At 48.3% G+C, this 27,764-nt stretch overlaps 1 protein-coding gene across 4 annotated transcripts; it reads right to left on the bottom strand.

Annotated features, from left to right (window-relative positions):
• Positions 1 to 309: 309 nt before the first annotated feature.
• Positions 310 to 26,107, bottom strand: NCLN (nicalin). 4 transcript variants are annotated; one of them, XM_053372428.1, is made up of 15 exons: positions 25,810 to 26,107; positions 18,450 to 18,640; positions 18,060 to 18,204; positions 16,966 to 17,060; positions 14,335 to 14,415; positions 13,632 to 13,735; positions 13,452 to 13,540; positions 12,602 to 12,741; positions 10,939 to 11,129; positions 7,834 to 7,921; positions 6,403 to 6,441; positions 6,114 to 6,274; positions 2,818 to 2,871; positions 1,866 to 1,944; positions 310 to 928 (listed from the first exon to the last, which is right to left on the bottom strand). In XM_053372428.1, the coding sequence occupies exons 1-15, from the start codon at positions 25,994 to 25,996 to the stop codon at positions 869 to 871; spliced, it is 1,704 nt and encodes a 567-aa protein (XP_053228403.1). In that variant the 5' UTR covers positions 25,997 to 26,107; the 3' UTR covers positions 310 to 868. The 4 variants fall into 4 exon arrangements, with proteins under 4 accessions (XP_053228403.1, XP_053228405.1, XP_053228402.1 ...); XM_053372430.1 differs by having other exon boundaries at positions 10,951 to 11,129; XM_053372427.1 differs by having other exon boundaries at positions 6,114 to 6,277; positions 25,810 to 26,105.
• Positions 26,108 to 27,764: the final 1,657 nt, after the last annotated feature.

Here is a 27,764-nt window from a genome sequence, read left to right as displayed (position 1 = left end):
GGCCAAGCCTTGCGGTAGGGACCGGCCACAAACTCGTGAAAACTCACTGAGTAACTCTTCCTGGAGGTGCCCAGAGAAGGAAGAATAGGCAGAGCTGAGTAAATATTGAACATGACAGCTCTGGCCGCTCTACCAAAGAGCTTCCCGTTCTCAGCATCCGCGTTCTCATCACCCTCCCCACCAAAACGAGGTATTAAGCACCCTTACTCCCCACTCACCCAGCTGCCACATCCATGTGGCAAACCCCACTTAACAAACAGCGCCCTAGATGTCAGAAAGCTGTGATATCAAGAAAGCTCAGGAAGAAACTTCGCAGTAGTTCTCTTTTAATTTACATGTGCACATCTTTTTTTAAAAAAACGAAACAAAACACAAACTGACCCCCCCAAAGCAGCCCCTTCAAGTTCTCCATCTGACAGGCAGGCAGGCCCCCGCCCACCCCAACAGCCCAAGGCTTCCACCCCCAAAGCTTAAAACCTATGGCACATGTGTTGCCTGCTTCTCGTACAGCAGCTTCGCACTTATGGAAATGTCTTTTTGCTCAGAGGAAGATTTCCAAGGGAAGGCGGGAGGAAGGAGAGAGAAGACAAAAAAGAAGAAGACACCCATTGTTCAGTTTGGAAGCAATGGTGTGTGTGTGTGTGTGAACGCCTGGAGCTCTGTCTCAAGGAAGGGGGTGGGGGAGCGAGAAGGGAGAGCAACGCAGGCCCGCGAGACGCAAAGGAGGGGAAGGGCGTTTTCCGTCTCGGCTTCTGCCTCCTGCTCCAGTGTCACGAAACGGAACAAGGAAACGAGCAGCAGCAGTAGCATCCAACGCAGCGCTGGTCCGGACGGGCTCATTTCCAATGGTGGTGCCTCTGGAACCCTTTCATTGTTGCTTGGATTTCAGGGACAGTCTCTGCACCAACCTGTAAAGCAGACTGAAGTGCTGGGGGGGCAGGGAAGGGGGGCACACAAGCAGAGAGAGAGAGAAACAGACAGTGAGTGGGTGGCTCTGTATCATCAAGATGAATGCTGAAACGGGCAGAGGGGGTGGGAGAAGTGTTTTCGAATCTGGCATGCTGCAGCCACATCTGCAACAGCGGTACCTTAAAAGAGGAGAATGTCTGTTGTGCCACAATGAAACGTCCTATGGGGGGCGCAAGGCTTTCTTTGCTATAGCTCAATTCCCCACCCTTGGCCAGCCCACCCACCCGTATCAAGTTAGGGAGGCGGCTTCGGTTGGATCACACCCATTGTCTCAAAAACCTGATTTTTAAGCCAGGATCTGGAGCACTGTGAAAGTGGTTCCATAAGGCCAATGGGAACCTATTTTCTTTCTCTAACAGTAGCCAGCACCTGGGCACCCCACCCCAAAGAAAAACAATGCCTGGCAAATAAAAAATGGAGGCGAGTTTTAAAAAAGCAATTTGATATAGAAGAGTCAGGGGAGAATAATCTGTTGAGAGTTTAAAATTCTCCTCGGTTAAGTTGCAATCCTATTTACACTGTGCACACAACTCAAAATTTGTTCCGATTTCTGTGCATGAAATGAAATGAAATTAACGGGATGGACAAAAAATGTAGCCCCTGAATAGTTTTCCTTTCTGTCTGCAAGTTTTCAAGTTTCCTTGCAAACGTGAGGATTCGAAAGGTTAAAAAGGACTCTGTCCACATTAATCTGGCTTAATGAACTGCTAACAGAAAAGGCATGGAAGCCAGCACCTATTAAGAGGTGAAGGCAAAACTCAAAAATGTGGCAAAAGAAGCTTCTGAACAGACTTTGCCCCAACTCAGACAAGCCCTGGGGAAAAGAAAAAGCAGCTGCCTTGATTTCCTCCTGAAATTTGCTTGAGAGAGGCCACCACGGTCTGTTGCACACTCACCTGGACAGCAACATAGGCTACCCCGAGATAGGCAGCAATGCAGAGAGCCAGGAGGAGATCAAAGATGGCAGGTTTGACCCTGGAAAACAAGCCAAGTTTAGACGTGCACACATTACGGAGTCCCTTAAAGCGCACACTTCACACCCTCCTGCACCATTTCCACAGAAATTGGTGGATTACGAAGTGAATGAGTAACAGGAATACAAAGTCACCCTTTGAAGAGGGGAATGTTTTCTACACACACACCCTGCTGGAGTTGCTCATGTTCAGGTGGGTGCTACTCAGAAAGGCCCGTTCCAGCTCCTCTCCCAGGGCGCCCTCCCCGCTTCTCCCTCTGGAAAGAAGAGTGTCCAATTTGCAGCGTCTGCCCCTCCCCACACGCTCTCCCTCCTGCTCAGGGTCAGGTACACGACCAGTCTGAGAAGGCTTGCTTCTGACCACTCTCTGTTGGGTGGGAAACAGGTGGTGCCTGGGAGGGGGCACCCAGCCCCGTCTGCTGGATTTAACCCCTATTTAACCCCTTCTGCAAGCTGTTGGCTGGGGATGATGCCATCGCAGGCCATAACATCTGGCGAGTCCCAAGTTTGAGAAGGCTGCCTTGATAGGTTGGAAACACAGAGTGAGTGTGTGTCAGAGAGAGGAGCATAATGGCTGGGCAGGAAGGAGGAATCTCTTGACGTTTCCTCCTTGGTTGGCAGATCCTCAGAGCCTGTGTATTCAGAGCAGGGCAATGCCAGCACCACAAGGTGGGAGAAAAGGCTGACCATATTCCTGGGCAAGAGCCCAAGAGGAATCTGCACAGAACATTTCCCAATTCTTTCTGTGGGGCAACAGGTTGATATTAAGATTTCTTCCTCCCCACCCCACACAGGCCAAGCCCTAGAACACAGGCCTTTGAGGGGGCCTCTGATCTCAGGGCAAAGAAATACAAAACAAGGTTGCCTGCACTTACCTATAAGCATTCATTACTTGCTTCAACTGGTCGTAGAAAACAAACTCGGGGTCCCTGCATGGGGTTTAGAAAAAGAGGGGTGCCGAATTAACTTGTTAATGTTTTTAAAACAGTTGTGCCTTTGAAAGTCACAACACAGTAAGCTGTAGAAATACATGGGGGTGCCTTATGTACAGAGTCTGATCTAGCTCATCCTAAATCCTAATAATCCAGCTAAGTTGCCTGAGGGAAGAGCTGCGTGGCTGGAGCTGCCTTGCCCCCCATTGCCAGCTCTGCTGGATCTGACCTGAGAGGAAAAGCGCTCCCAGGGAGGACCAGGCAACCAGCCCCACCATGTTCCCACCCTCCTGCTGCAAGGATTCCAACGGCCCTCAAGACTCAGACAGTGCGACAGAATCTGCTGTGGCGTCCCAGACTGGGTACGGTCACCTGCTTAGCCCCTGGGTCTCGTCTGTGGAGGACAAATGCTTCCAGGGGTGTGGGGAAAAGAGCTCGTTATCGGGGCAGGAGATCCAGAACTGCCACAGACATCGGTGGGGAGCTGCTGCTCTTAACCGTGGTAGAAGAAGTGGAACTTTAATAACTCGGGCTTCAGACTGCTCTTTCTTCCTCCCTTCTATTCATTTCTCCTTGCGTGCCATGCCTTTTAAATATGATTTTTATTAAATTTTCTGTCTTACAATTTCAGATAAACATTTTACATACAAAAGATATCAGTGACTTCCCTTCTCTTTCCATGGTTCATTCTGCATATCATAAATTCCTGCATATTTTACAAAAACTATACCGATCAGTTTTCCATTATTACATCCATCAAAACTGATTTCTACTGTTGAATTTATCTGAATGCTACCAGCGTTTTCAGCTGTACACAATTATTTTCCATATATTCAATAAATGTTTTCCAATCTGCTTTAAATGTATGTTCTTCTTGTTCTCTTATTCTATGTATTAAGTCTGCAAGTTGTGCATAGTCTGTCCACTTAAGTTGCCAATCTTCTTTGGTTGAGACCTTGCTTGTCTTCCGTTTTTGGGCTAACAAAACACGGGCTGCAGTAGTAGCATACATAAATACCGTATTTTTTCGTTACAGAAAGGTAGCCGTGTTGGTCTGCCATAGTCAAAACAAAAAAATTTTTTCCTTCCAGTAGCACCTTAAAGACCAACTAAGTTAGTTCTTGGTATGAGCTTTCGTGTGCATGCACACTTCTTCAGATACACTTGAAACAGAAGTTGCCAGGACATTCTATACAAGATCTCAAAGTAGCTGTTTTACTACAAAGGAATTTCAGAAATAGACTGGAAAGAGAAGCTGCTGAATTGCAACTCATTACCAAACTTAAAACCATGGAGAGACCTGGTCTGAACAAAGACATTGGATTCTTATCTCATTATACATGACAAAGCCATTTTTCACCTTCTCACCCCTTGCTTTTTCCTGTAAGACCTATTGCAGTTGTTAAGAGTCGTCAACAGGCTCATCACAGCTATCTGCCAATCACCCATTCCCACCACCCTTCTGAGTAATACGCCTCCCCACCTTCTCACTATATAGAGGGATCTGGCAACTTCTGTTTCAAGTGTATCTGAAGAAGTGTGCATGCACACGAAAGCTTATACCAAGAACTAACTTAGTTGGTCTTTAAGGTGCTACTGGAAAGAAAAAAAAAATTTGTATTTTTTTGTGTATAAGATGACCCCTATTTTTTTAACCGAAAATTAAGAAATTAAGCTGTTTAGCTTTGCTGGGGGAGGGGGAGGAGGTGACTTCCACCAATCGCTCATCCGTCTGCCACAGCCACTGCCGATCGCACACCTCGTCTGCCCGCTCACCGCCACCAACAGCCCACCTGCCCACTTGCCGCAGCCGCCAATCGTCTGCCTCGCCACAGCCATCTTATCACCTGCCCAATTGCAGCAGCCACAACTAATCGCCAGCAGGCCTTGCTGCAGCCACCAATCACCCACCCAATCGCCGCTGCCAATCTCCTGCTTGCTCCTGCCAACAAGCACATGTCTCCCCTCTGCATTCTCTATCCGTGTATAAGACGACACTCAATTTTTGCCTTTTTTTTTTTTAGCAAAAAGCAACGTCCGATACACAGAAAAATACAGTAACCTTTTTTGACACCTGGGAATTTCAGTCTGAGTTATCCTTAACAGAAAGGACTCTGGTTTGGGGGGGGGGAAGTATTTTAAAACCTTTTTTTTCAATTCATCATGGATCATTTCCCAATACTCTTTTACCCAAAAGCTCCTACACCACTTTGTAGTTTGTGTAGGAATACCTGTTGAGTGCTAGATGCACAGGTGTTGGTTCAGTCACACACCTTGTGAGAGAGCAAGCTTTGTTTCCTGCTACTCCAGAGGGGAGAACCTGAACCAGTGGATTCAAACACAATGAAAGGAGATTCCAGCTCAATATTAGGAATAACTTCCCAAGGGTTAAGAGCTTCCTTCATGGGAGGATTTTAAGCACAGGTTGGATGGCCACCTGCCAAGAATTCACTAGCTATGACTCCTGCATTGAAGGGGTTGGCCTAGATGCCCTTGGTAATTTCAAACATTTATTTCAATTCATTATAAATCATTTCCCAATACCCTTTTACCTTGTTACATGTCCATGCCATGCTTTTCTAAGGGAGTGTCTGAATGCTGATTTTTGTAAGCCACTCTCAAAGCTTTTCTGGCTAAAGAGCAGAGTATAAATGCCATCAATAAATAAGTAACCAGTTGGGCCCTGAACCAGGACCACCCGGAGTCTTTCCTGGAGATGCTTTTTACTAGTTCACCTCTCTATGCCACCCTGTCTCCACCCACGTCAAAAAAGGGTGTGTGTGTGTGGATATTGAGGGCAGTTAACAGCACAAAGGACACGGGTGGCGCTGTGGGTAAAAGCCTCAGCGCCTAGGGCTTGCCGATCGAAAGGTCGGCGGTTCGAATCCCCGCGGCGGGGTGCGCTCCCGTTGCTCGGTCCCAGCACCTGCCAACCTAGCAGTTCGAAAGCACCCCCGGGTGCAAGTAGATAAATAGGGACCGCTTTCTAGCGGGAAGGTAAACGGCGTTTCCGTGTGCTGCGCTGGTGCCGGCTTGCCAGAGCAGCGATGTCACGCTGGCCATGTGACCCGGAAGTGTCTTCAGACAGCGCTGGCCCCCGGCCTCTTGAGTGAGATGGGCGCACAACCCCAGAGTCTGGCAAGACTGGCCCGTACGGGCAGGGGTACCTTTACCTTTAATAGCACAAAAGAGCACCAGAGCAGAACAGGGGAAAGAGCAAAGGGCAGCCCCGCTCTTACCGCTTGTCTGCCTTCACGTGATGCTGCTTGACATCTTTCAGGTAGCGGCTCATGTAATATTCCAGAGTGTTGATGAAAGTGCTGTCTTTGTCGACCAGCTGAGCGGCCCTTGGCTGACTGGTGAGCCAGTCCATCACAGACTCCATCTGTTCCTGCTGGATCTGCTGCAGAGGCAAAGGGGTGGGGAAGGGAGAGGGGCAGTCGGTCTGCTCTGCAGATTAAAACCCCCACCACCCTCAGGCTTCCCCTTCCCTGTGCGGAAGAGACCCCACTAGCAAGGCATGCTTACCATCTGTTCTGTGAAGATCTGGAGGTCAACAGGAACTCCCTAGAGGAACAGACACAATGGAGAGTTTTCATCTATAAAACACACTGGGAATTTTAGGCATCCTGCTATCTTTTTGTCTTTTGAAAGCAGCCCCTGCTCACGGGCTTTCAATGCAAGAGACACAACCCGAAAGGGGAGAAGGATGGGGAGGGAAGAGAAAAACAAGCACGCTCAGGCACCAATTCTTAAAGTTATGTGATGTGGGAGCAAGATGCTCCCCGTTTCCTAATTTTGTCAGCAGCAATGAATGAATACCAACCGCAAATAAAGGTAAAGGTAAAGGGACCCCTGACCATTAGGTCCAGTCATGACCGACTCTGGGGTTGTGGCGCTCATCTCGCTTTATGGGCAGAGGGAGCTGGCATACAGCTTCCGGGTCATGTGGCCAGCAGGACTAAGCCACTTCTGGCGAACCAGAGCAGTGCATGGAAACGCCGTTTACCTTCCCGCCAGAGCGGTACCTATTTATCTACTTGCACTTTCAACGTGCTTTCGAACTACTAGGTTGGCAGGAGCAGGGACCGAGCAACGGGAGCTCACCCCGTTGCGGGAATTCGAAACCACAGCCCTAGGCTCTGTGGTTCAACCCACAGCGCCACCCGCGTCCCTACCAACCGCAAATAGTGTTAGGCAAACCTGGCAGCGTCAAGGTTTTTGGCCTTGATCGCTAAATACAAGTCAAACAAGCGTGCTAAATTAGACCACTCCCTGGGAAAACAGAACAAAAAATTCCAGTGCAATTCACCCAGTTCAAAATTTTCTGGGAAAGCACACGTCACTGCTCATACTATAAGAGCAAGATCATGTGGGGCACTCCTGACCCTGGGTTTCAAGCCAGGCAGGCATGGCTTCTTCCAGAATAACCTTTCTGAACAACCTCGCAGCCCTCAATGGTCAGTTCAGTGGCTGCTGAGCACACTTAATCCATGTTGTGCTGTCTTGGGTTGGGTTTTTCTGGTCCCCCCTCCCCGCAAGCATAAAATTTCTTTTGCTCCCCATGGAGCATGCTAATATTCCCTCGTTTCTCAAGAGCCTTGTTTTGGCAACATGCTCCTCGTAACTCAGCACCTGAGTGCGATGTTAGTGTATCTGATAATCACCACCAAGACCAGGGATGGTTTAGGGAAGGAGCCAAACGGAGCTGGTCTTTCAAAATGGCCCCGTTGCCCCTTCTTTCCAGCCCAGTCAAGTGGCAGCTAACAGCTAACAGTTGATAGAGTGGGGCCTGCTGCCCTATCAGCCACTCGGCTGCAATCGGTGGAATGGCTGCTAACAGATCTTGGAGAGGGAGAGTCAAATGAGGAAATGTGATGGGGCCACACTGAGCCTCTTCCTCTGCTGTGGCTGGCGAAAACTGCCTGAGGGAGAGCAGATGTAGAGAAAAACCCTCACCTTTTCTGTTAGGTTGTAGATAACCCGTGTCAAAGCCTCCACAACAATGCGGGTGTTGCGGGTTAGAATTTTGGGGTCGACCCGTGCCCTGCAAAGGGGAAAGGCAATAGCGGTGTCAAGAACATCTTTTCCTGGGAGGGAGGGAGAGCAGGCATTTGAACGACCGCCTACCAAGTTTCTCATTTGGGCCCCGTGTCGTGCAGTCTTCCGCCAGCAGTCCCACTTGGGCCTGAGGTCTTTAAAAAGGGACAACCAGCCCATGGTCCTCATAAACGTGGAAGGGAGCATGCAAACCAATGTCTTCCTTCAAAAAAGGGAGCAAGGCCCATACGACACAGTTCATACAGCTGGCTATCCCACCCCCCTCCTTAACAGCAAACCAATCTGGAGATGATGAAGCCTTGGGGCAGAATTCTGGGGGAGATACTCCCAACTGCAGTGGTAACTTCCAAGAACTGATGGCTGGCTGTGCTTGTTTTCCTCCTCCCTTTCCAACCCTTTCCCCTTTCAGCAAGGAACCATTTCAGATAACCAGGTGGCTGGGAAGGGTGCGCATGCTGAATTTTAAAAAAATGCTCCTCCACATTAAGAATGCTATATATTGATTGAGGCACGCGGGTGGTGCTGTGGGTTAAACCACAGAGCCTAGGGCTTGCCGATCAGAAGGTTGGCGGTTCAAATCCCCGCGACAGGGTGAGCTCCCGTTGCTCAGTCCCTGCTCCTGCCAACCTAGCAGTTCGAAAGCATGTCAAGTGCAAGTAGATAAATAGGTACCACTCCGGCAGGAAGGTAAACGGCGTTTCCATGTGCTGCTCTGGTTCACCAGAAGCGGCTTAGTCATGCTGGCCACATGACCCGGAAGCTGTACGCCGGCTCCCTCGGCCAATAAAGCGAGATGAGCGCCGCAACCCCAGAGTCGGCCACGACTGGACCTAATGGTCAGGGGTCCCTTTACCTTTACCTTTATATATTGATTGATAATCTGGTTGTTAAATTTTTTCCTCTCTCTCTCTCTCTATATATATAGTGGTACCTCAGGTTAAGTACTTAATTTGTTCCGGAGGTCCGTTCTTAACCTGAAACTGCTCTTAACCTGAGGTACCACTTTAGCTAATGGGGCCTCCTGCTGCTGTGGCGCCGGAGCACGATTTCTGTTCTCATCCTGAAGCAAAGTTCTTAACCCGAGGTACTATTTCTGGGTTAGCGGAGTCTAACCTGAAGCGTCTGTAACCCGAGGTACTACTGTATATATATGAATGCAAGTATAGCCCTGTTGGATGTGGTAAATGGCCCATTTAGTCCAGGAGCCTGTTTTCGCAGTGGCCAACCAGAAGCCCCAACAGGAAATCTGCAAGCAGGACCCAAACACAAGAGCATTCTTGCCTCCTGCCGTTTCTAACAATGGTTATTCAGAAGCATTATTGCCTCCAACCACGGTCTAACTCTCTTTTAAAGCCGTCCAAGTGGGTCCCTTCCTGCTGTGGGAAGGAGTTCGACAGTTTAACTATGTGCTATGTGTTAACTACGCGCAGTAGGAAAGCTAGGACACCAGTAAGAATTGATAATTACATGCAGGGCGTTTGCCACCCCAAACTGGTGTTAACAAGAAGAGGAGGAGTTTGGATTTGATATCCCGCTTTATCACTACCCGAAAGAGTCTCAAAGCGGCTAACAATCTCCTTTCCCTTCCTCCCCCACAACAAACACTCTGTGAGGTGAGTGGGGCTGAGGGACTTCAGAGAAGTGTGACTGGCCCAAGGTCACCCAGCAGCTGCATGTGGAGGAGCAGGGAAGCGAACCCAGTTCCCAAGATTACGCTCTGAACCACTACCCTGCAGGTGTTGCTGGACTACAACATCCCATCATCCCTGTTGGGGGCTGGTGCTGACAGCGGGTTGAGTCCCAACAACATCCAGAGGGCCAGAATGGCTTCCTCACCCCTGCTTCATACCAAGACTGAGGGCCAAACTGGAAGTCACCACTAGCACACTTTTCACACACAACGGAGGGCATGCTACTGGACTTGCGCAAGGAATTCTGGTTCCAGAAAAACATGCAAAGCTTTTCGTACAAAATGCCTCCACACCCACCCACTGCTATGTTGCAGTAAGGCAGGGAGGGAGACAGAGACAGAAAGAGAAAAGATAGGAAAGGCTAAGCCTGCCCTGCCAGATCATAGAGCATTCCGACATGCAGGCTCTTTGCCTCCCAGCCAGAACTCGTGGGATTCGTGTTTAGAAGACGTGGCAACAGCTTACGTGGTTTAAGAAAGGGAAAATGGCTACACTTCCCCCTGCATAACTTTTGTCTGCCAACAGGTAATATTAAGTATCCACTGCTAAATGCAATCTCACATGTTCAGCTCCTGAGCCAAGTGGCAGCCCTCCAAGTTTATGCCCTATGGAATGGCTGTAAGCTTGATGACAGAGCACTTGCTGTGCCAGCAGAAGGATCCAGGTTCAAACCCTGAATCTCCAGTTAGGACTGGGGGAAAAGGTAAAAAGGTAAAGGACCCCTGGACGGTTAAGCCCAGTCAAAGGTGACTATGGGGTTGCGGCGCTCATCTCGCTTTCAGGCAGAGGGAGCTGGAGTTTGTCCACAGACAGCTTTCCGAGTCATGTGGCAAGCAGGACTAAACCGCTTCTGGTGCAACGGGACCCTGTGACAGAAACCAGAGTGCATGGAAACGCTGTTTACCTTCCCGCCGGAGCGGTACCTACTTATTTACTTACACTGGTGTGATTTCAAACTGCTAGGTTGGCAGGAGCTGGGACTGAGCAACGGGAGCTTACTCCGTTACGGGGATTAGAACAGCCGGCCTTCTGATTGGCAAGCCCATGAGGCTCAGCGGTTTAGATCACAGTGCCACCCACATCCGTGCTGGGAAAGGGCTCCAGTCTGAACCCCTGGAGAGCTACTGCCAGCCAGTGTGGGCAATGGTGAGTTAATGGGCCCAAATGGTTTGACTCAGCGAGAGGCAGCTTCATGTTCCCTAATGGGTTCAAGGTTCGTTTTCTGATAATGATCCTCAGCTCATAGGTGCAAGTAGACCAGCATTTGAAAGCTACCGCCATCCCCTGCCAGCCCTTATTGCAGCCTCCTCACCCAGCGGCTGACCTGACGTCCATGATGCTCTTGCGCAGGCCGTCTCGGTGGCTCTCCAGGTGGGAGACGGTGAAGGCTGGGAGGCGTCGGATGGCAAAGCGCTCATGCTCCCAGGCCAGCATGTCTTCGGCGAGGTTGATTTTCTTGTGCACCATGGAGAACCTCACCTCTGGGAACTGGCTGGCAACCACCTGGGGGAGAAGTCACCAGAAAGAGAGGGGTGAGGAGGCGCCAAGCAACTCGCCTCCGGGGCACAGTTAGCAACTCCCTCACAACCCTGCTTTTCTTAAAAGAGGGTCTGCGCCTTTGCCATGCTGCGCAACCCCAATCCTTCAAGAAAGGGGAAGAGTAGTAATAGTAGTAGTAGTAATAATAATAATTTATTTATACCACACCCAGCTGGTTGGGTTTTCCCAGCCACTCTGGGCGGCTTTCAACAAAGATTAAAAATACATTCAAACAGCAGTCATTAAAAACATCCCTAAAAGAGGGCTCAGTGAGAGAGGGTCTGCTTTTCATCTCCAGATAGGACCGGGAGAGACTCCCTGCCTGACACCCTGGAGAGACACTGCCAGTCAGTATGGGTGATGCTGAGCTAGATGGACCAATGGACTGTTTTAAAACAGTCATGAGTGAAGTGAAGGCACAAGACTGGGGGTTGGTCATCAGGTGAGCTGCGCATAGGTGAGCTGCATGCAAGCTGCTGGCTAGCCCTGTGGAGCCTCCTTTTATTGAGACAAATATGCAAACCAGGCAGATACATTTTGGGCTATGACCTTTACACATCTTCCGGTCCCGAGATCGTGGGGTGGTACAAAGTTATTTTGGCACCTGTTTCCACCGCGTCATTTTCCCCTTGCACAGTGTATGACGAAGGAGACAAAAGATCTCGGGGACAAAGGTTACAGACAGGGCACCGCAGACTGCTGAGACCACAAAAGGTCAGACAGAGGGAACGATGTTCAGACAGCTGTGGCTTGTCTGGGGGGGGGGAGTATGCTACGCACCCCAGGGTCACGCGTGCAGGCAGACTGTGGCTGCCTGCTGGTGGGGAGTGTGCTCCCTCCGGGCCCCACTGCCCACTCCACGATATCCCTACACATGAGGACTAGAATCTTACTTCAATTTTTAAAGGAAAGGACCGTGCCTCAGCGGCAGAGCACCCGCTTCACATTCAGCTTTCAGGTTCAGTCCTCCGCATCTTCAGGTAGAGATGGCAACTGCCCCCTGCCTGAAACCCTGTAGTTGCCAAGTCACCTTCATAGGTAGCGTGCACTGCAGTAGTTCAAGTGGCGGATAACCAGAACATGGACCACTCTGGCGAGACAGGGCACAGGCAGGTAGGGTCTCAGCCAGTGTACCCAATGCAGCTGGTAGACAGCTGCCCTGGACACAGAACTGACCTGTGCCTCCATGACTCCCAGGCTGTGCACCTGGTTCTTTTAGGTGTTCAGTTACCCCAACAGAACTGGGGAGTCCTCCACACCTGTGTCCCCCAGAAACAGTCATTCTGTAGTAAGGACAGCTGCCTTATTTTCTCCAGAAAAGGGGGAAGAGGCATCCACATTAGCCGGATGTTCTGCCAGGGAGGCACACTGAGTATTCAACTGCTGCTGCCCCCCCATCTTGCCCAACACAATCCAGCCTGCCCCCCTTTGTTTACCAGCTCCAGCTCCTTCAGAAAAGCATGCTGAAGGGTCCCCTCTTTTGGAGGCTTTGAGACGTGTAGGTGGAGACTGTTCCCTCTCCCCAGAGTGTCCAGACAGAGTACAAAGGCCACGTTGTCCTGCAGCAAACTGGAATCTGAAATAAGGGACAGTCAGGGATATGAAATGGCCATCACCCTACAAAGAGTTATGGGGTGGGGAAGGAGGTGGAAGAGACACGCTTTGCATGCTCTTAATGCAACATGAAAAACCACAGATTGTCAGCTAAGACCAGGGATAAAAGGTAAAGGTAAAGGTATCCCTGACCATTAGGTCCAGTCGTGACCGACTCTGGGGTTGCGGCGCTCATCTCGCTCTATGGGCCGAGGGAGCCGGCGTTTGTCCGCAGACAGCTTCTGGGTCATGTGGCCAGCATGACTAAGCCGCTTCTGGCGAACCAGAGCAGCGCACGGAAACGCCGTTTACCTTCCCGCCGGAGTGGTACCTATTTATCTACTTGCACTTTGACGTGCTTTCGAACTGCTAGGTTGGCAGGAGCAGGGACCGACCAACGGGAGCTCACCCCATTTCGGGGATTAAAACCGCTGACCTTCTGATCTGCAAGTCCTAGGATCTGTGGTTTAACCCACAGCGCCACCCGCGTCCCTTAAGACCAGGGATAGTTGCAAGCTATTTATTGAGAGCTACACGCTCCGATTTCTAAAAGTGAGAAAGTTAGGCCCATGGCTTCCCAGTCATCCTCCTGATGCCTGCTCTCCCCTCCTGGCCAACTCATAACCCAGGTCCTCCACCTGGCTGTAGAACCTCCAGGTTTATGGGGAATATCAAACAATAAGCCTGCAGCACCTGTGTGATCCAGGTTGTCTTCCAGCCACCGCTTGGTCCCTTGATAGTTAAACTTGCCACCTCCAGACGCAAAGAACAGCAGATTATACCTGGGGGGCAGAGAGAAGGGTTAGGCTTACATTCTGGCCATTGCACAACCGGTTTGGGCAAAAGGCCTCCCAGAAGAGAAATTCAACTTACCCGGCGTGTGTCCGTTTGTACGTGTAGAGGCGAGAGAACAGCCTGGCCAGTTCCAGGAGCATGGCGACCCCACTGCCATTGGAGTCGGCGCCATGGGAGAGCCACTGGGCGGGGGGGGGGGGGAGAATATCCAATATTAAGGGCAACTCTGGGTTTCGGGACACACAAGCAAAGGGGGGGGGGGCGGCAGCAAGCCAGATCCTTGCAGAGTAAGCCAAGTCATTGCCACACATTGCAGCCAGCAGGAAGCTGGGATTTTTTTTGCCACTGAATGGCGCAACAGCCACCAACATCTGCAGCTTGTTTTTAAGAATAGAACAGCTGTGATCCACAAAAGGGAAGGCCAGCCGGGTGCTGAGGACAGCCAAGGTGGGAGGAAAGCTTGCCTTCCAGCCCTGCTTGTGAGCTCCCTCCTCAATAAACACATGAGACGTAACCAGCTGTGTTCTTAGATAAATAAGATATACATTTCACAGTATCAAATTGTAAATTTCAACAGAAGTTAACTCATAAAGTTCAACAAACAAACAAAGCAGAAGACCCAGTGGATCAGATCATTCTATAGTCAGTTCATGCATAAGGTCTGTCCAAATTTAAAGGAGCTGTTAGTGTATAACAACGTAGGTGGCTTGCATAAATGAGCCATGCTGCATTATACAGAAAGGCCAAAGCAAGCATGGGGCAACAGCCGACAGAAACTTACCGGTGCCACTCCAAAAGAGTCGTAGTGAGCGACTACTACAATAGTAGGCAAGTCCTCTCCTCCCAGACCAGTCAGCCGACCCTAACATGGGGAGCAGGGGAGGAATCATTACATCAAGGTCATTTCTGTCGCTGTGTCAATGCAAGACACCACACATCACCTCTGCCTCCTCATGAAATCTAGGGAATTGTAGAGTTGGAAGGTGTCCTGAGGGCTATCTAGTCCAACCCCCTGCAATGCAGGAATCTCAGCTAATGCATCCTTGACAGGTGGCCACCCAACCTCTGCTTAAAAACCTCCAATGAAGTCCGTCACCTTCCAAGGGAGTCTGTTCCATTGTCAAACAGCTCTTACAGTATTATTGCTATTGTAAATCACTTTCTAAACACCTTCAGAATCTCTGCTGTAAATCATTTCTGAACACTTTCAAAATCCCTACACCGACTTCTCGTCTGCTCCCTTATCCAGCGTAGGCTCCTTGGTTTGGTTTTTGGTTCCTTCCCAGCCCTTGTTACCTATGCCTGTTGCTCATGACCTTTACTCCTGGAGCGCCACAGGCCTCGACCGTCCAAAGGTCTCCAGCTCCACTCAAAGACTCATGTGTCACCTCTTAAACTCCGAACTGCCTCCCTCCTCCTTTCAAATCTCTCTTCACACCTTTTCTGCAAAGCCTTTGGCACCGCTGCCCATGCCACTTTGTGCCCTGTCGCAACCTGCCAGCCTGTAACCAGGCCCATGAAGATGTATTGATTTTATTAATAATTCGGAAGAGTTTTTTTGGGGGAAGCCCTATAATAATATCATGGCAGTGTGCAATAAAATACGTAAGACAAATGGCAAACAATGAATCTTCTTAATTCTCTAAGAATGCTTGGCGGAAACAAACACACCAGTAATAACATGCAAGGATTAGATATTCTTTCTCTGCCTTATTTACTGCATCCACTTCCCTTGCATTTCCTTGTCACCCCTATGTCAAAATTTAGACTGTAAACTCCTCCAGAAAGAGACTTTTCCTCCAGAAAGAGGCCTGTCTGCTTCTAATCGGCAGAAGCATGATGCACACTGACTGAACAATAATTTTAGTAAAATGAATTTTTTAAAAGCAGGGTTAAGAGTCAGGCTTGTGAAAAGTAGTTAAGACTAGACTCTGGAAACTTGGTAGCCCAAAACAATGCCTCCTTGGCCCTAGCAAATATGCCCCATCTCTTCCTGAGTTTGCAAGGTTACATTTGTGCCCATTTTATTTTATTTAACAAGTTGCATTTGTGCCCATTTTATTTGATTTAACAAAAAGCACGTACCATATTCACTGTGGTGTTTTTTAAAAAACAACAACTTCTAAGCAGCTTACAATAAATATTAAAGATTACCAATTTTAAAAAGTAAAAATCAAAAATAATTAAAATCAACAGCAAAAAGATGAAAGCACGTCAACATTTGTGTATCTGGACAGACTTGCCTAAAAAGAAAAATAATGTTTTAAGCAGACACATAAGAGTGTACAGCAAAGGTGCCCACCCGAGGTCAATGGACAAGGAGTTCCAAAGTGTAGGTGCCACCATACTAAATGAATGATTTCTTACAAGGGCAGAATGAGCACTTACTGCGGCACCTGTAACAGTGCCAGCTCTGCAGGTCGACGCAGTTGAGTGGGCACATACATGGTTAAGGCAAACTTGCAGATAACTGGGCCCAGGCAGTTACTGTGTACCAGAAGTAAACGTTAAGAATTCTGCTCATATTGATCCAGAGCAGATTCCAACGTATAGTTAGCAGAGCAAAATAAACTTAGCACGTTGTAGGATTCCCATACAAAATAGACCAGAGGCAATTAACATTCCATCCAGCAGAGCTTTACTGCTACTGAAGGCAAATGAGCATCTTGGTCACAAATCCAATTCATTCAGGATTGGCCCCGTCCATAAGAAATCCAGTTGCAGCAGACTTAACCTAAATTTACAATAACTCATAATAAGACTAAAACTAAGCACTTAAGCATACTATGTACAGAGCACCACACCAGAAGGAAAGAAGGACAGAATGTGAAACTCAGGCTCCTTCTGGCCTATTATTATAGTCAGCATGACCTTGGGTGAAAGAGATAACAGGACCAGTTTAAACCAGCTGTTCAGCTTCTCTGCAGGTATAAACCGAACATCAGGAACCTTTTGCTTGTTTCTAGGCAGAACAGAAGCCTGCTTGTTAGCTAGAAACTTCAGTTTGTATCACACAGGGAAGCTTACAGAACCCTCTTGAATCAATTAGTATAGACAAGATCTCTGCACCTTAGATCTATTTCCTTCTGCACCAAGAAATGCAAACTGACAGTAACACCTTGAAGTTGGCCTGGCAGGAATATGGCAACCAGTGCAGACTTGGTTTTGGTTGGCTTGCTTGCTGGTTTATTAAATTTGTACACTGACCTTCAATGAAAGATCACAGGGCAGTTCAGCCCTCTGAGCGGAAGTGTTACAAGCTGATAGGGTCTCTCACTCCTGTCAGCAACTGCGCTACAGCACTCTGCCCTAACTACAGTTTCTGGGTCAAGTGCAAAAGAAGCCCTGCACAGTGCATTACGGTAATCCAACCTTGGAAAGTCAGTATGACAGGAAGTGCTCCCAAACTCACCTCCACACTGGTGATGAGCCAGTCACTGACTGCTTTGCTTTGAGCCCCACTGGTCACCATCTGGAAGCCGTTGGCAGTTGCTGTGTGTAAAAGTACTAGGAAGAAAACAGGGGCACAAAGATAAGAGTACACAGCTACACTTTGCCTCCATTCACAACAGCATCAGAAACCTTGCAAATTGCTCCCCATGTAGAAGACACACATGGATTTGAGCCGGTACGCTTTATATATTCTGGACAGTCTTTTCTATCCACGGTCAAGGTTTGCCTCTTTATATTTAACATAAATAAAAATATTCAAAATATAACAGGAATTGGGTTCATGTGTACATATCTGAGCACAATTCAAAGTGTTGGTGCTGAACTTTAAAGCCCTAAACAGACTCTGCCCTGTGGACCTGAAGGAGCGTCTCCACCCCCATCATCCAGCCTAGACACTGAGGTCCAGCTCCAAGGGCCTTCTGGCAGTTCCCTCACTGTGAGGTTACAGGGAACCAGGCAGATGGTCTTCTCGGTAGTCATGCCCGCCCTGTGGAACGCCCTTCCACCAGATGTCAAGGAAATAAACAACTATCTGACTTTTAGAAGACATCTGAAGGCAGCCCTGTTTGGGGAAGTTTTTAATGTTTGATTGTGTTTTTTATATTCCGTTGGGAGCCACTCAGAGTGTCTGGGGAATCGCAGCCAGATGGGCGAGGTATAAATAATAACATTATTATTAATAATTATTATGAATTTCAATGGGTCTGTTCTGAGTAAAACTTAGCTGGAAACAACCCATTGCCTCAGGCTTCTTCATGATGTAATCATGTAATCCTATGCCTGTCTAATAAAAAACAAATCCTACTGAGTCCCATGGCGTTTAATCCCAGATATGAGGGTATAGTATTCTAGAGCTAGATCTTTCCCAACACCTGCCAAGCTTTTTTTTTTTTTATGATCCCTCTCTTATACCAGTAGCAAAGCCTGTTGGATCTATCTGGAGTTGCTGTTCCAAATACAAGGTGCCACCTCTGAAAAGGCCCTTGGAAGATGGTCTTAAACGGAGGCAACCCCTGAAGCTAATCCCAGTGGGTTTTTTTGAAAGAGGCCTACCTTCAGCAGCTGAAGCTGAGCCTTGCGACGCAGAAGCCGCCTGCGTTTGCTCGTAGATGGAGAGGAGATCATCATCTTCCTCAGCAAAGTAGACCGGCACAATGGTTTCCATCGCCAGCATTTCTGGCTCAATCTCCATGAATTGCTGAGGAGGAGCAGATAAAAGACTCAGTGACTTGAAGAGGAGGACTCCGCTCACCCTCCGGACCTCACTTGGAGGAGGCACACAAAGAAGGTACTCAGAGGATGATCTCGGGGTCCAGGTAGAAGCCATAATATCAGCTTGATTACAGGTAGCATAAGGATTTCTGGAATTAAGCAGGGGAGGCAGTTTCAGCATGCTGAAGCACAATTATGAATGTAAGGCAGGGGCCTCAAAGGGATGCTTACCCGGATGACATCCTGAGGCACCGAATACATGTTCTGTGGCAGGATGATCACCACGGCACCGGCCGACTGGCGAAGCGCCTTCTGGTACTGTTCGTAGGAGAAGTCCATCAGCCGCATCATCACACAGCGGCGGCTCAAGACATCCGCCTCAACTGTGCGAGCCTCTGTATTTAGCACGGCATTCCGAGTGCCTGTCAAAAGCAGAGAAAGGGGCCTAGTACGTAGCCATGAAGGTACTTTAGATCCACAGATAGGAGGCCTCCCCATGTCCTAAAAGAGAATGTGAATGCTTAATTGCCTGTTTCCTCCTCCCTCTTAATCTGTTCCTTTTCTCGCATGTCTTTTTTGGAATTTTAAGTTTGTGGACAGAGACTGTGCCTTTTTAGGGGAGTGGAGTGATTACTAAGCTGTTCTGGGAGTCTTCACTGGCTGGAGAATGGGATTTTTTTTTAAAAAAAAGGTCTTTAAATCAATAACAACACCTTTCCAACTCTTTAAGGTCAATTCTCAGGTTGTGCAGTACTTGACTATGAAGGGCTGGTACCATCAGGAACATTCAATGATCAGTTCTGAAGATGCTTTGCCAACGTTGGCAGGTGTAGATCTTGCCAAGAGAGCAGAGTTGAAAAAGCTTAGTAGAAACCACGCAGTGGGAACGCCACATGCCTTTGTTGTGGGGGCTCATGCCATGAACTGTCAACTCCCAAACTCACCGTGTGACACGATTTGGAAAGGAAGTGAGCCGCGACAGCATGTGAGCCACAACTCTAGTGTAGAGCTACAATTTAATGCACAGCTTCTCCACCCGCTGTGACTGGGGTGCATTTTGGTGTCAAAGCAATTTTATCTGTACGATTTTATTTTAAACTACTTTAATAACTGCACTGCCTTTCTTTATTGCAATCTGCATACTTGCTTATTTTAATGTTTCGCTTTTGGGTCTATTACACCAAATCACACAGGGTGGTAAAAACAAAAAGTTATAGTAGCAGCAGCAGTTTCAAAAAGGTCTCTCCAAACCATGCAGAAAGGAAGTAAAATGGCAAATGCAATTCAACGTAAGCAAGTGTAAAATGACGCACATTGGGGCAAAAATTCCTAACTTCACATATACGCTAATAGGGTCTGACCTGGTGGTGACTGACCAGGAAAGACATCTTGGGGCCATGGTGGATAGCTTGATGAAAATGTCGACCCAGTGTGCGGCAGCTGTGAAAAAGGTGAATTCCATGTTAGGGATCATTAGGAAAGGGACTGGAAATAAAACGACTACTACGATAATGCCATTATACAAATCTACAGTGAGACCACACTTGCGATACTGCTGTACAGTTCTGGTTGCCTCACCTTGGAAAGGTTACTACAGAGCTGGAAGAGATCCACAAAAGGGGAACCAAAACCATCAAGGGACTGGAGCAACTCTCCCATGAGGAAAGGTTACAACATCTGGGACTCATTAGCTTAGAAAAAAGGCAGGTAAGTGGGCAGAGAACATGATAAGAGGTTATGCGTTGTGTGGAAGAAGTAGATTCTGAATACGATAACTTGGGGACATGCAACAAAGCTGAAGCATGGAAGGTTCAGGACCGACAAAAGGAAAACCTTTGTCACACAGGGCATAAACTGTGGCTACCAACCTTACTGTATGCTTGTGAAACATGGACCACTTTTAAACGACATCTCCAACTCCTTGAAATATTTCAGCAATGGTAAAATTCCATTCAATTTTACAAATCACTTGGGAAGACAGGCGAACTAATGCCAGTGTACTAGAAGAAGCAAAGATCACCAGTGTGGAAGCAATGATTCTTCAACATCAACTTTGTTGGACTGGTTATGTTGTCCAGATGCCTGATTAACGTCTTCCAAAGCGACTACTCTATTCCAAACTTAAAAATGGAAAGCGTAATGCTGGTGGTCAACAAAAGAGGTTTAAAGACTCTCTCAAGGCAAATCTAAACATGTAGTCTAAACACCGACAACTGGGAAACACTGGCCTGCAAGTGCACCAACTGGAGAGCAGCTTTTACCAAAGATGTCATGGGCTTTGAAGACTCTCGAACTCAGGACGAAAGGGAGAAACGTGCTAAGAGGAAGGCACATTTGGCAAACCCTCACCATGACCAACTCCCACCCAGAAACCTATGTCCCCACTGTGGAAGGACGTGTGGATCCAGAATTGGCCTCCACAGTCACTTACGGATTCACTGTTAAGACCGTGGTCATGAAAGACAATCTTACTCGGCTAAGAGAGATTGCCAAAGAAGAAGAAGAAACAACTATGGAATTCACAAACCACAATGGCTACCAACTTAGATGGCTTTAAAAAGGAGATCATAAAATTCATGCAGGATAAATCTATCAATAGCTACTTGATGGCTATATATTACTTTCAGAATTAAGATATGCCTTTGAAAGCTAGTTGCCTTTGAAAGCTAGTTTCACAAGCAGATATGCCTTTGAAAGCTAGTTTCACAAGCAGTTAAGCGCCTGACTGACATCTGACTGACAAACGGGAGAAGAGAATGCTTGACTAGAGGGGTCTCTGGCCTGATTCAGCAGGACTCTTTTTGTTTGGGGGTAGGGGGAAGCAAATAGGTGTCCACCTTTCACCTGTAGGGAGCAGGAATATTGTCTTTAGATTGGAAGAGTAGTGGATGATTCCGTTACAGCTCACCAGTTACTTAATCCAGGCTGTGCAATACAAAAATATGTGTAGGATGCTAACTTTGTGAGACATGTTTTCAAGAATGGGAAACAAGGCAAAATATCTAGGTACCACTGAGGGCTCTGCAGCTGTCTTTGAAATCTTCCCTCCAAAATTTTCCCCAGATTATAGCTCATTTTTGGTGTCTGCTCATTGCCACTCAGCGTACCTGTTTTGAGTGGTTGTGGAAATGTACATAGTTCCCTAGTGCCATCACAGTGAACCCTTTTAATCCTAATGTAACTTATTTGCACAGCAGTTTGACAATATACTGCATTTTTTGCTCTATAAGACTCACTTTTTCCCTCCTAAAAAGAAAGGGGAGATGTGTGTGCGTCTTATGGAGCGAATGCAGGCTGCGCAGCTATCCCAGAAGCCAGAACAGCAAGAGGGATTGCTGCTTTCACTGCGCAGCGATCCCTCTTGCTGTTCTGGCTTCTGAGATTCAGAATATTTTTTTTCTTGTTTTCCTCCTCCAAAAACTAGGTGCGTCTTGTGGTCTGGTGCGTCTTATAGAGCAAAAAATAAGGTAATTGTAAAAAAAAAATCAAAAAACCCAAAAAATCTCCAGCTGTCTCCTTGACAATCCTTCCCTAGAAACAGGAAGGGGGTGTCAGCCAGTGATAAAACACGTGCTTTTTCATGCATAAGGTCCCAGGTTGAATCCTGACACCTCCCATTAAAAGAGAAACACCTCTGTCCAGAGCCCTGTTCTAAGCTATAGGCCAGAGACCACTGAGATAAAGGGACGGGTAGCACGACTCAATATTAAGCAGCTTTGTTAAACCATGTTAAAACCCTGCCTGTCATCATCCCTCTCCAAAGGCTCTCCCTCCCTTGCAGATCCTCACAGAGCAGCTGCATGAAACCAGGCACTTGCTTCCAAGACTGGTGGTCTTAGCTAAATATGGGTAGGAACCTGCCTTGATTTACAGCAGCCCCAGTAAGGAGTCGGTCACGCACTGTGAGAAGTGAGTGACTGGAAGCGCTGGAGAGGGGAAATAAGACATGAGCCTGGTGCGTGGAAATACGTTTTAACTAGAGCAGCTGCTTAGCCTGTAAAAGTGGGCACAAAAATACCAATTGCTGCCTCTTGCAAGGCAAGTGTGTCTAGTTTCTCCTTGCCAGTCGGGCAGGAGCTGAACTTATGAAGGGAAGCACAGTGGGGAGACCTCTTAACTGCTGCCCTATTGTGCCCAAAGATGTCTATAAAGCCACAGGATGGAAATTTGGAGTGGGCGGGGCAAGTTAACAGGACAGCTGATCTTAACTCTGCTCCCATACCAAGGAATATATATATTACTATTATTATTATTCTAGCTCTCACGCACATAGTGTGCTCACCTACCTGTACACAGCCCTATGAAGTGGAAGTGCGGCAGAGACGTTTCCATAAAATCTTAGCACTACAATTCCCATCAGCCCCAACCAGCATGAACAAAGAATCTGGGATGATGTGAGTCGCAGCTCAACAACATCTAAAGGCCACACTTGTGTGTTCCCTGCACCGCCCAATTAGCTGAGCAGACTGCTGCTTTCCTATATTTAAAGGTATTTCTTGTTTTCATGCATACAAAAAAAAAAAAAGCAGGCATGCTTAGAAAAGGCATGTCGTCTTGTCTGCCTCTCACACATAGGACAGAATGCCTATTTGACGGCAGCACCTGCTACAACATATGCATGTGTCACCCAAGAGCAGGGAAAAATACTTGCCCTTCCTTCAGAAGGATTTCTTCACACCCAAATTTTCAACACAACCCTAAGCTTGATTGCACAGAAGCAAGCCCACTTAGTTCAATGAGGCCTTACTCTTTTGCAAGAGTGGTTTTGGATTGCAGCCTTAGTCAATTATTCATTTAGAACTCAGGTGACTAATCATCTAAGGCTGAAATCCTGTTCTTGCTTATCTCTGTGCCAGTTACACTCAACAGAGCAGGCTTTACTTCTGAATAGACTTGCACAGAATTGGGGTGCAGCTTCTTTTAAACTGCAAGTTTCAACTGCAGGTTTTTCTTAAACTTCCCTAATGCAGAGTGGTACAATTCAGCATGCATGCATACATACATAAATCTCTATATTTACATATGGGAGACTTTACAGGATTAGTATTATATTCTTTATTACAAAGCTTGCAAAAATAAATGCTATTTTCTTACACCACCTTGCATATCCAGGCAGGGCTGAGAATGACTCTTGCCTGCAACGCTGGACAGCTCTTGTATAAGGCCAATTCCTGTTCCTAATAAATTTCAGTCTTATAAATATTAATTACATCTTTCGACTCGCTACACAGCACAGAGAATTCGGGTGGTGACTTGAGAGGACTGCAACCAAAATGTAGCCACAGAAAAACAAGAGGGAGGCGTCTGCATGCTGTGGAGAACAAGTTTTGCCGAAACACAAAAGGTCTTTAGAAGAAGGAAAACTAAGGGAGGCACCCAGGGATAGATCAACTGGTAAAGTATGAAACTCTTAATCTCGTTGTGTGTTCAAGCCCCATGCTGGGCAAAGATGCCTGCATCACAGGGGGTTGGACTAGTCCAACTCTACAATTCTAAGTTGATTAATTTTAATCTGTTTTGGTATTAGAACTTTTTGCATGTTTTGAAAGTATGATTGCAATTTCTTCTTAATTTTATTCTTTTACCCTTTTGGTAAACTGATTTGAGGGTTGGTTGGGGTGTTTTTACAATCAAGCGGTGCACGAATTTTACAAAACAAAAATAAATTTTGACTTGTGAGTTGGAAGAGGAAAAAGAGGGCTGGTGGCAGAGTTCTGCTGCAGGAGAGTACGGCTGGCTAGAAACCTTTAAGCAGGAGAACTCCCTTGTCAGGAAATCAGAACACACTGCACGGTTTCATCATTTTATATTGCTACACACATACTGTTAAAACTGATCCACCTACATTATTTAAATACAATACACAAATGTAGGGAGCTGTCTTATACTAAGTCAGACCACCTGCATTGCCCCTCCCTGGTCATTCTACCGCTAAGCCATGGTTTAGTTTCAGCTTAGCGTATCATCTGAACAGAGCTTTGTCGGATAGCTCCTACCCGACAAACCACAGGCTGTGAGCCATAGAAGCCGCAATCGGTGCAGAATGCTGCAGCACGGTTGCTGACAGCAGTGAGGCCTTGCCAGCATGTAACACTTGCGCTCAGAGATCTGCACTCATTGCCAATTTGCTACCAGGCCAAATTCAAGGTGTTACGATTAACATATAAAGCCCTTAGCAGCTAAGGACCAGTTTACCTACAAGATTGTCTTACCCTGCATACCCACATAACGCCCATTCCACATAACGCCCATTCCACGCTTGTAAGAATGAGATTGTTTACTGCGGCAGCACCTACACTTTGGAACTCCCTGCCTATTGAGAACAAGCAGGTGCCTTCACTGTACTCATTGCAGCGCCTGCTAAAAAACATTCCTGCTTAGACAAGCCTACCCACATGCTTAGACAGTTGAGGTATTTTTAATCTGTTTTAGCATTTTAACTTTTGTACGTTTTGAAGTACAACTGTGATCCTCCCCTTGATTTTATTGTTTTATCTTTTTGCAAACCGCTGAGATTTATTTTTTTTTACCATCAAGCTGTGTATACATTTCATGCACCTCCACCGAAACAATGCAGACACTAAATACCACAATCTCCTATTTTTACATTAACATACTTAATCTAACACTATGTATGCGTAAAGTTTTAAAATGTTTAAATTTATTATAATCCTTTATTAAATTTGTATCCCACCCTTTCTTCGAAGATCCCAGGGCAGCCGCAACGGAAAAATTGTATTTTAATTATTGCTCTCCCTCGCCCCATGGTTTTGAGTAGCTCTTGTTTCTACCTTTCAAGTCCCTGTCGGCAGAAAAGGTGGGGGATAAATAATAATAATATGTTGGACAGTAGTTACCACTAATAATAATAATAAATAATATTTTGGGCAGTGGTTCCCACTAAATAATAATTATAATAATATGTTGGGGCAGTGGTTCCCACTTTGGGGGGGCTCTGCAAAACCCACCCAAGGGGGCCCGTGGCACATAGCAAAAACTACCACAGACATCATTGCGAGAAATGAGGTTACAGAGAAACAGACAGAGGGCCTTCTCAGTGGTGGCGCCCGGCCTGTGGAACGCCCTCCCACCAGATGTGAAGGAAATATGCAGCTATCCTATCTTTAAAAGACATCTGAAGGTTTAGGGAAGTTTTTAATATTGAACGCTGTATTGTTTTTAACCCTTGATTGGGAGCCGCCCAGAGTGGCTGGGGAAACTCAGCCAGATGGGCGGGGTATAAATAAGAATAATCAAACTGTTCAAAAGTAGGGGGGGGGCATGGCTTAGCTTTATGAAAAACAAGGTGGGGGGGAATCTTAGCTAATGAGGAACCACTGACGTTAAGGGGGCTGTCAGCACGTGGATTTCCCCCCCCGCAAAGGATCCTGGGAACTGTAGTTCTGTGAGTGTGAGGAGAAAACTACAGTTCCTTGGAAACTCTGTACCTGTGTTGGGGGGGGTGTTGGGGGGGGTTATTTAAGCGCCTCATGAGAGGCGGGTGGGGAGAGCGTCGTCGTCTCCCGGGCCTTCCCTGTCAGCGCCGCCGCCGCCACCCGAACCCCGCCCGAACCCCCTTTGGCTGACTGACCGTAGGGCTGCCCTCCGAGCTCGTACTGCTGCATGCGGTAGACGGTGAACTCGTGGGCGGCCGAGGTCGGAGGCGGGCCCAGCAGCAGCAGCAGGACGGCCGGCACCACCAGCAGGAAGCTGAGCGGCAGGCACGAGGCCTTCAGCAGCACCGAGCCCAGCACCTCCTCGCCGGCCTCCTCCAGCATGACGGCGAGCGGCGGCGAGAGCGACCGTGAGGCGAGAAGGGAGGAGGAGAAGGAGGCGCTTCTTCGCCTCAGCACATCGCCTCAGAGACAGCGCGCGCGCGAGGCACGCTGGGAAATGGAGTCCGCCGCCGCCGCCGCAAGGAGCGCCGGGAAATAAGGCGCCTGATAGGCGACTCGGCTTTTAATAGGCTAGGGCCGCAAGGCACGCTGGGAAATGGAGTCCGCCGCCGCCGCAAGGAGCGCCGGGAAATAAGGCGCCTGATAGGCGACTCGGCTTTTAATAGGCTAGGGCCGCAAGGCACGCTGGGAAATGGAGTCCGCCGCCGCCGCCGCAAGGAGCGCCGGGAAATAAGGCGCCTGATAGGCGACTCGGCTTTTAATAGGCTAGTGCCGCAAGGCACGCTGGGAAATGGAGTCCGCCACCGCCGCAAGGAGCGCCGGGAAATAGGCTTTTAATAGGCTAGGGCCGCAAGGCACGCTGGGAAATGGAGGCCGCCTCCTCGCAGTTTACTCGGCTGTCCTAAGGCCGGAACCGCAAGGCACGCTGGGAATTTGAGCCCGCCGCCGCAAGGAGCGCCGGGAAATAGGAGTTAAGGCGCCGGGGCTCCCTGCGTTCCCTCATGGGGCTAATTCAGGCCAGGACCGCTGGGAAATGAGTTCAAAGAAGCGAGGGCCTGCCTCCTTCCCTGACAGTCGACTCGGCTTTTAATAGGCTAGGGCCGCAAGGCACGCTGGGAAATGGAGGCCGCCGCCTCCTTCTCGCAGTTAACCCGGCTGTCCTAAAGCCGGAACCGCAAAGCACGCTGGGAAACGGAGTTAAGGCGCCCTGTGGTGAACCGCAAGGCATGCTGGGAAGGGGTGGACTGCGTATCCCAACCGACCGCGCGCGCAAGGCACGCCGGGAAATGGCCCCCGGGATCGTCCCTCAGTGATTGCCCAATCTGTGTTGTTTTATCTGTGCGTTTCCAAGGTGCCTTTCCCTCAGACGGCAAGTCAGAGGCCTCCTTCCTCGGCTCTTTCGGTCATAAATAACGGAGAGGGAGAGAGGCTGGCGCGCAAGGCACGCCGGGAAGTGGAGTTGCCTATGCGAACTTCCTCAGCGGGGGTTTCTCTAGCGCATGGCATGCTGGGGCTTGAAGTACCCAGCCCGCAACGACCGACAGGGGAGGGCACAGCAAGGCACGCTGGGAAATGAGAGCGCGGCTTCGCTCTTACCACGGTGATTTATGGAACTCCTCAGAGCGCATGCGCGGAGCTGAAGGCACGTGGGGCAATGGAGTATTCCTTTAGAGGGCGCACGTGTGTAGGGCATTCTGCATCTTGGTGGCATCGAAGTAACTGGTGTCATTTATAAAATATATATTTAAAATGCAGCTTAGGTCCCTCTCTGTTTTATAAATGCTGCATTTAATTTATTGTAGATTATTGCATTTAATTTATTGTAGATTAATTCATACAGTGGGACGCGGGTGGCGCTGTGGGTAAAAGCCTCAGCGCCTAGGGCTTGCCGATCGAAAGGTCGGCGGTTCGAATCCCCGCGGCGGGGTGCGCTCCCGTCGTTCGGTCCCAGCGCCTGCCAACCCAGCAGTTCGAAAGCACCCCCAGGTGCAAGTAGATAAATAGGGACCGCTCCCTATTTATTTAAACGGCGTTTTCGTGTGCGGCTCTGGCTCGCCAGAGCAGCGATGTCACGCTGGCCACGTGACCCGGAAGTGTCTCCGGACAGCGCTGGCCCCCGGCCTCTTGAGTGAGATGGGCGCACAACCCT

Source organism: Podarcis raffonei, chromosome 18 (genome assembly GCF_027172205.1).
Source record: "Podarcis raffonei isolate rPodRaf1 chromosome 18, rPodRaf1.pri, whole genome shotgun sequence".
Lineage (NCBI taxonomy): Eukaryota > Metazoa > Chordata > Lepidosauria > Squamata > Lacertidae > Podarcis > Podarcis raffonei.
This window is presented reverse-complemented; position numbering and strand designations above follow the sequence as displayed.

Coding starts and splice junctions, on each gene's coding strand:
- NCLN (XM_053372427.1), bottom strand. CDS start 25,996: ATGCTGGAGGAGGCCGGCGAGGAGGTGCTGGGCTCGGTGCTGCTGAAG. Junction 13,541..13,631: donor TACAAACGGACACACGCCGG/GTAAGTTGAATT, acceptor TCTGCCCCCCAG/GTATAATCTGCTGTTCTTTG. Junction 929..1,865: donor TAGCCTATGTTGCTGTCCAG/GTGAGTGTGCAA, acceptor CTGCCCCCCCAG/CACTTCAGTCTGCTTTACAG.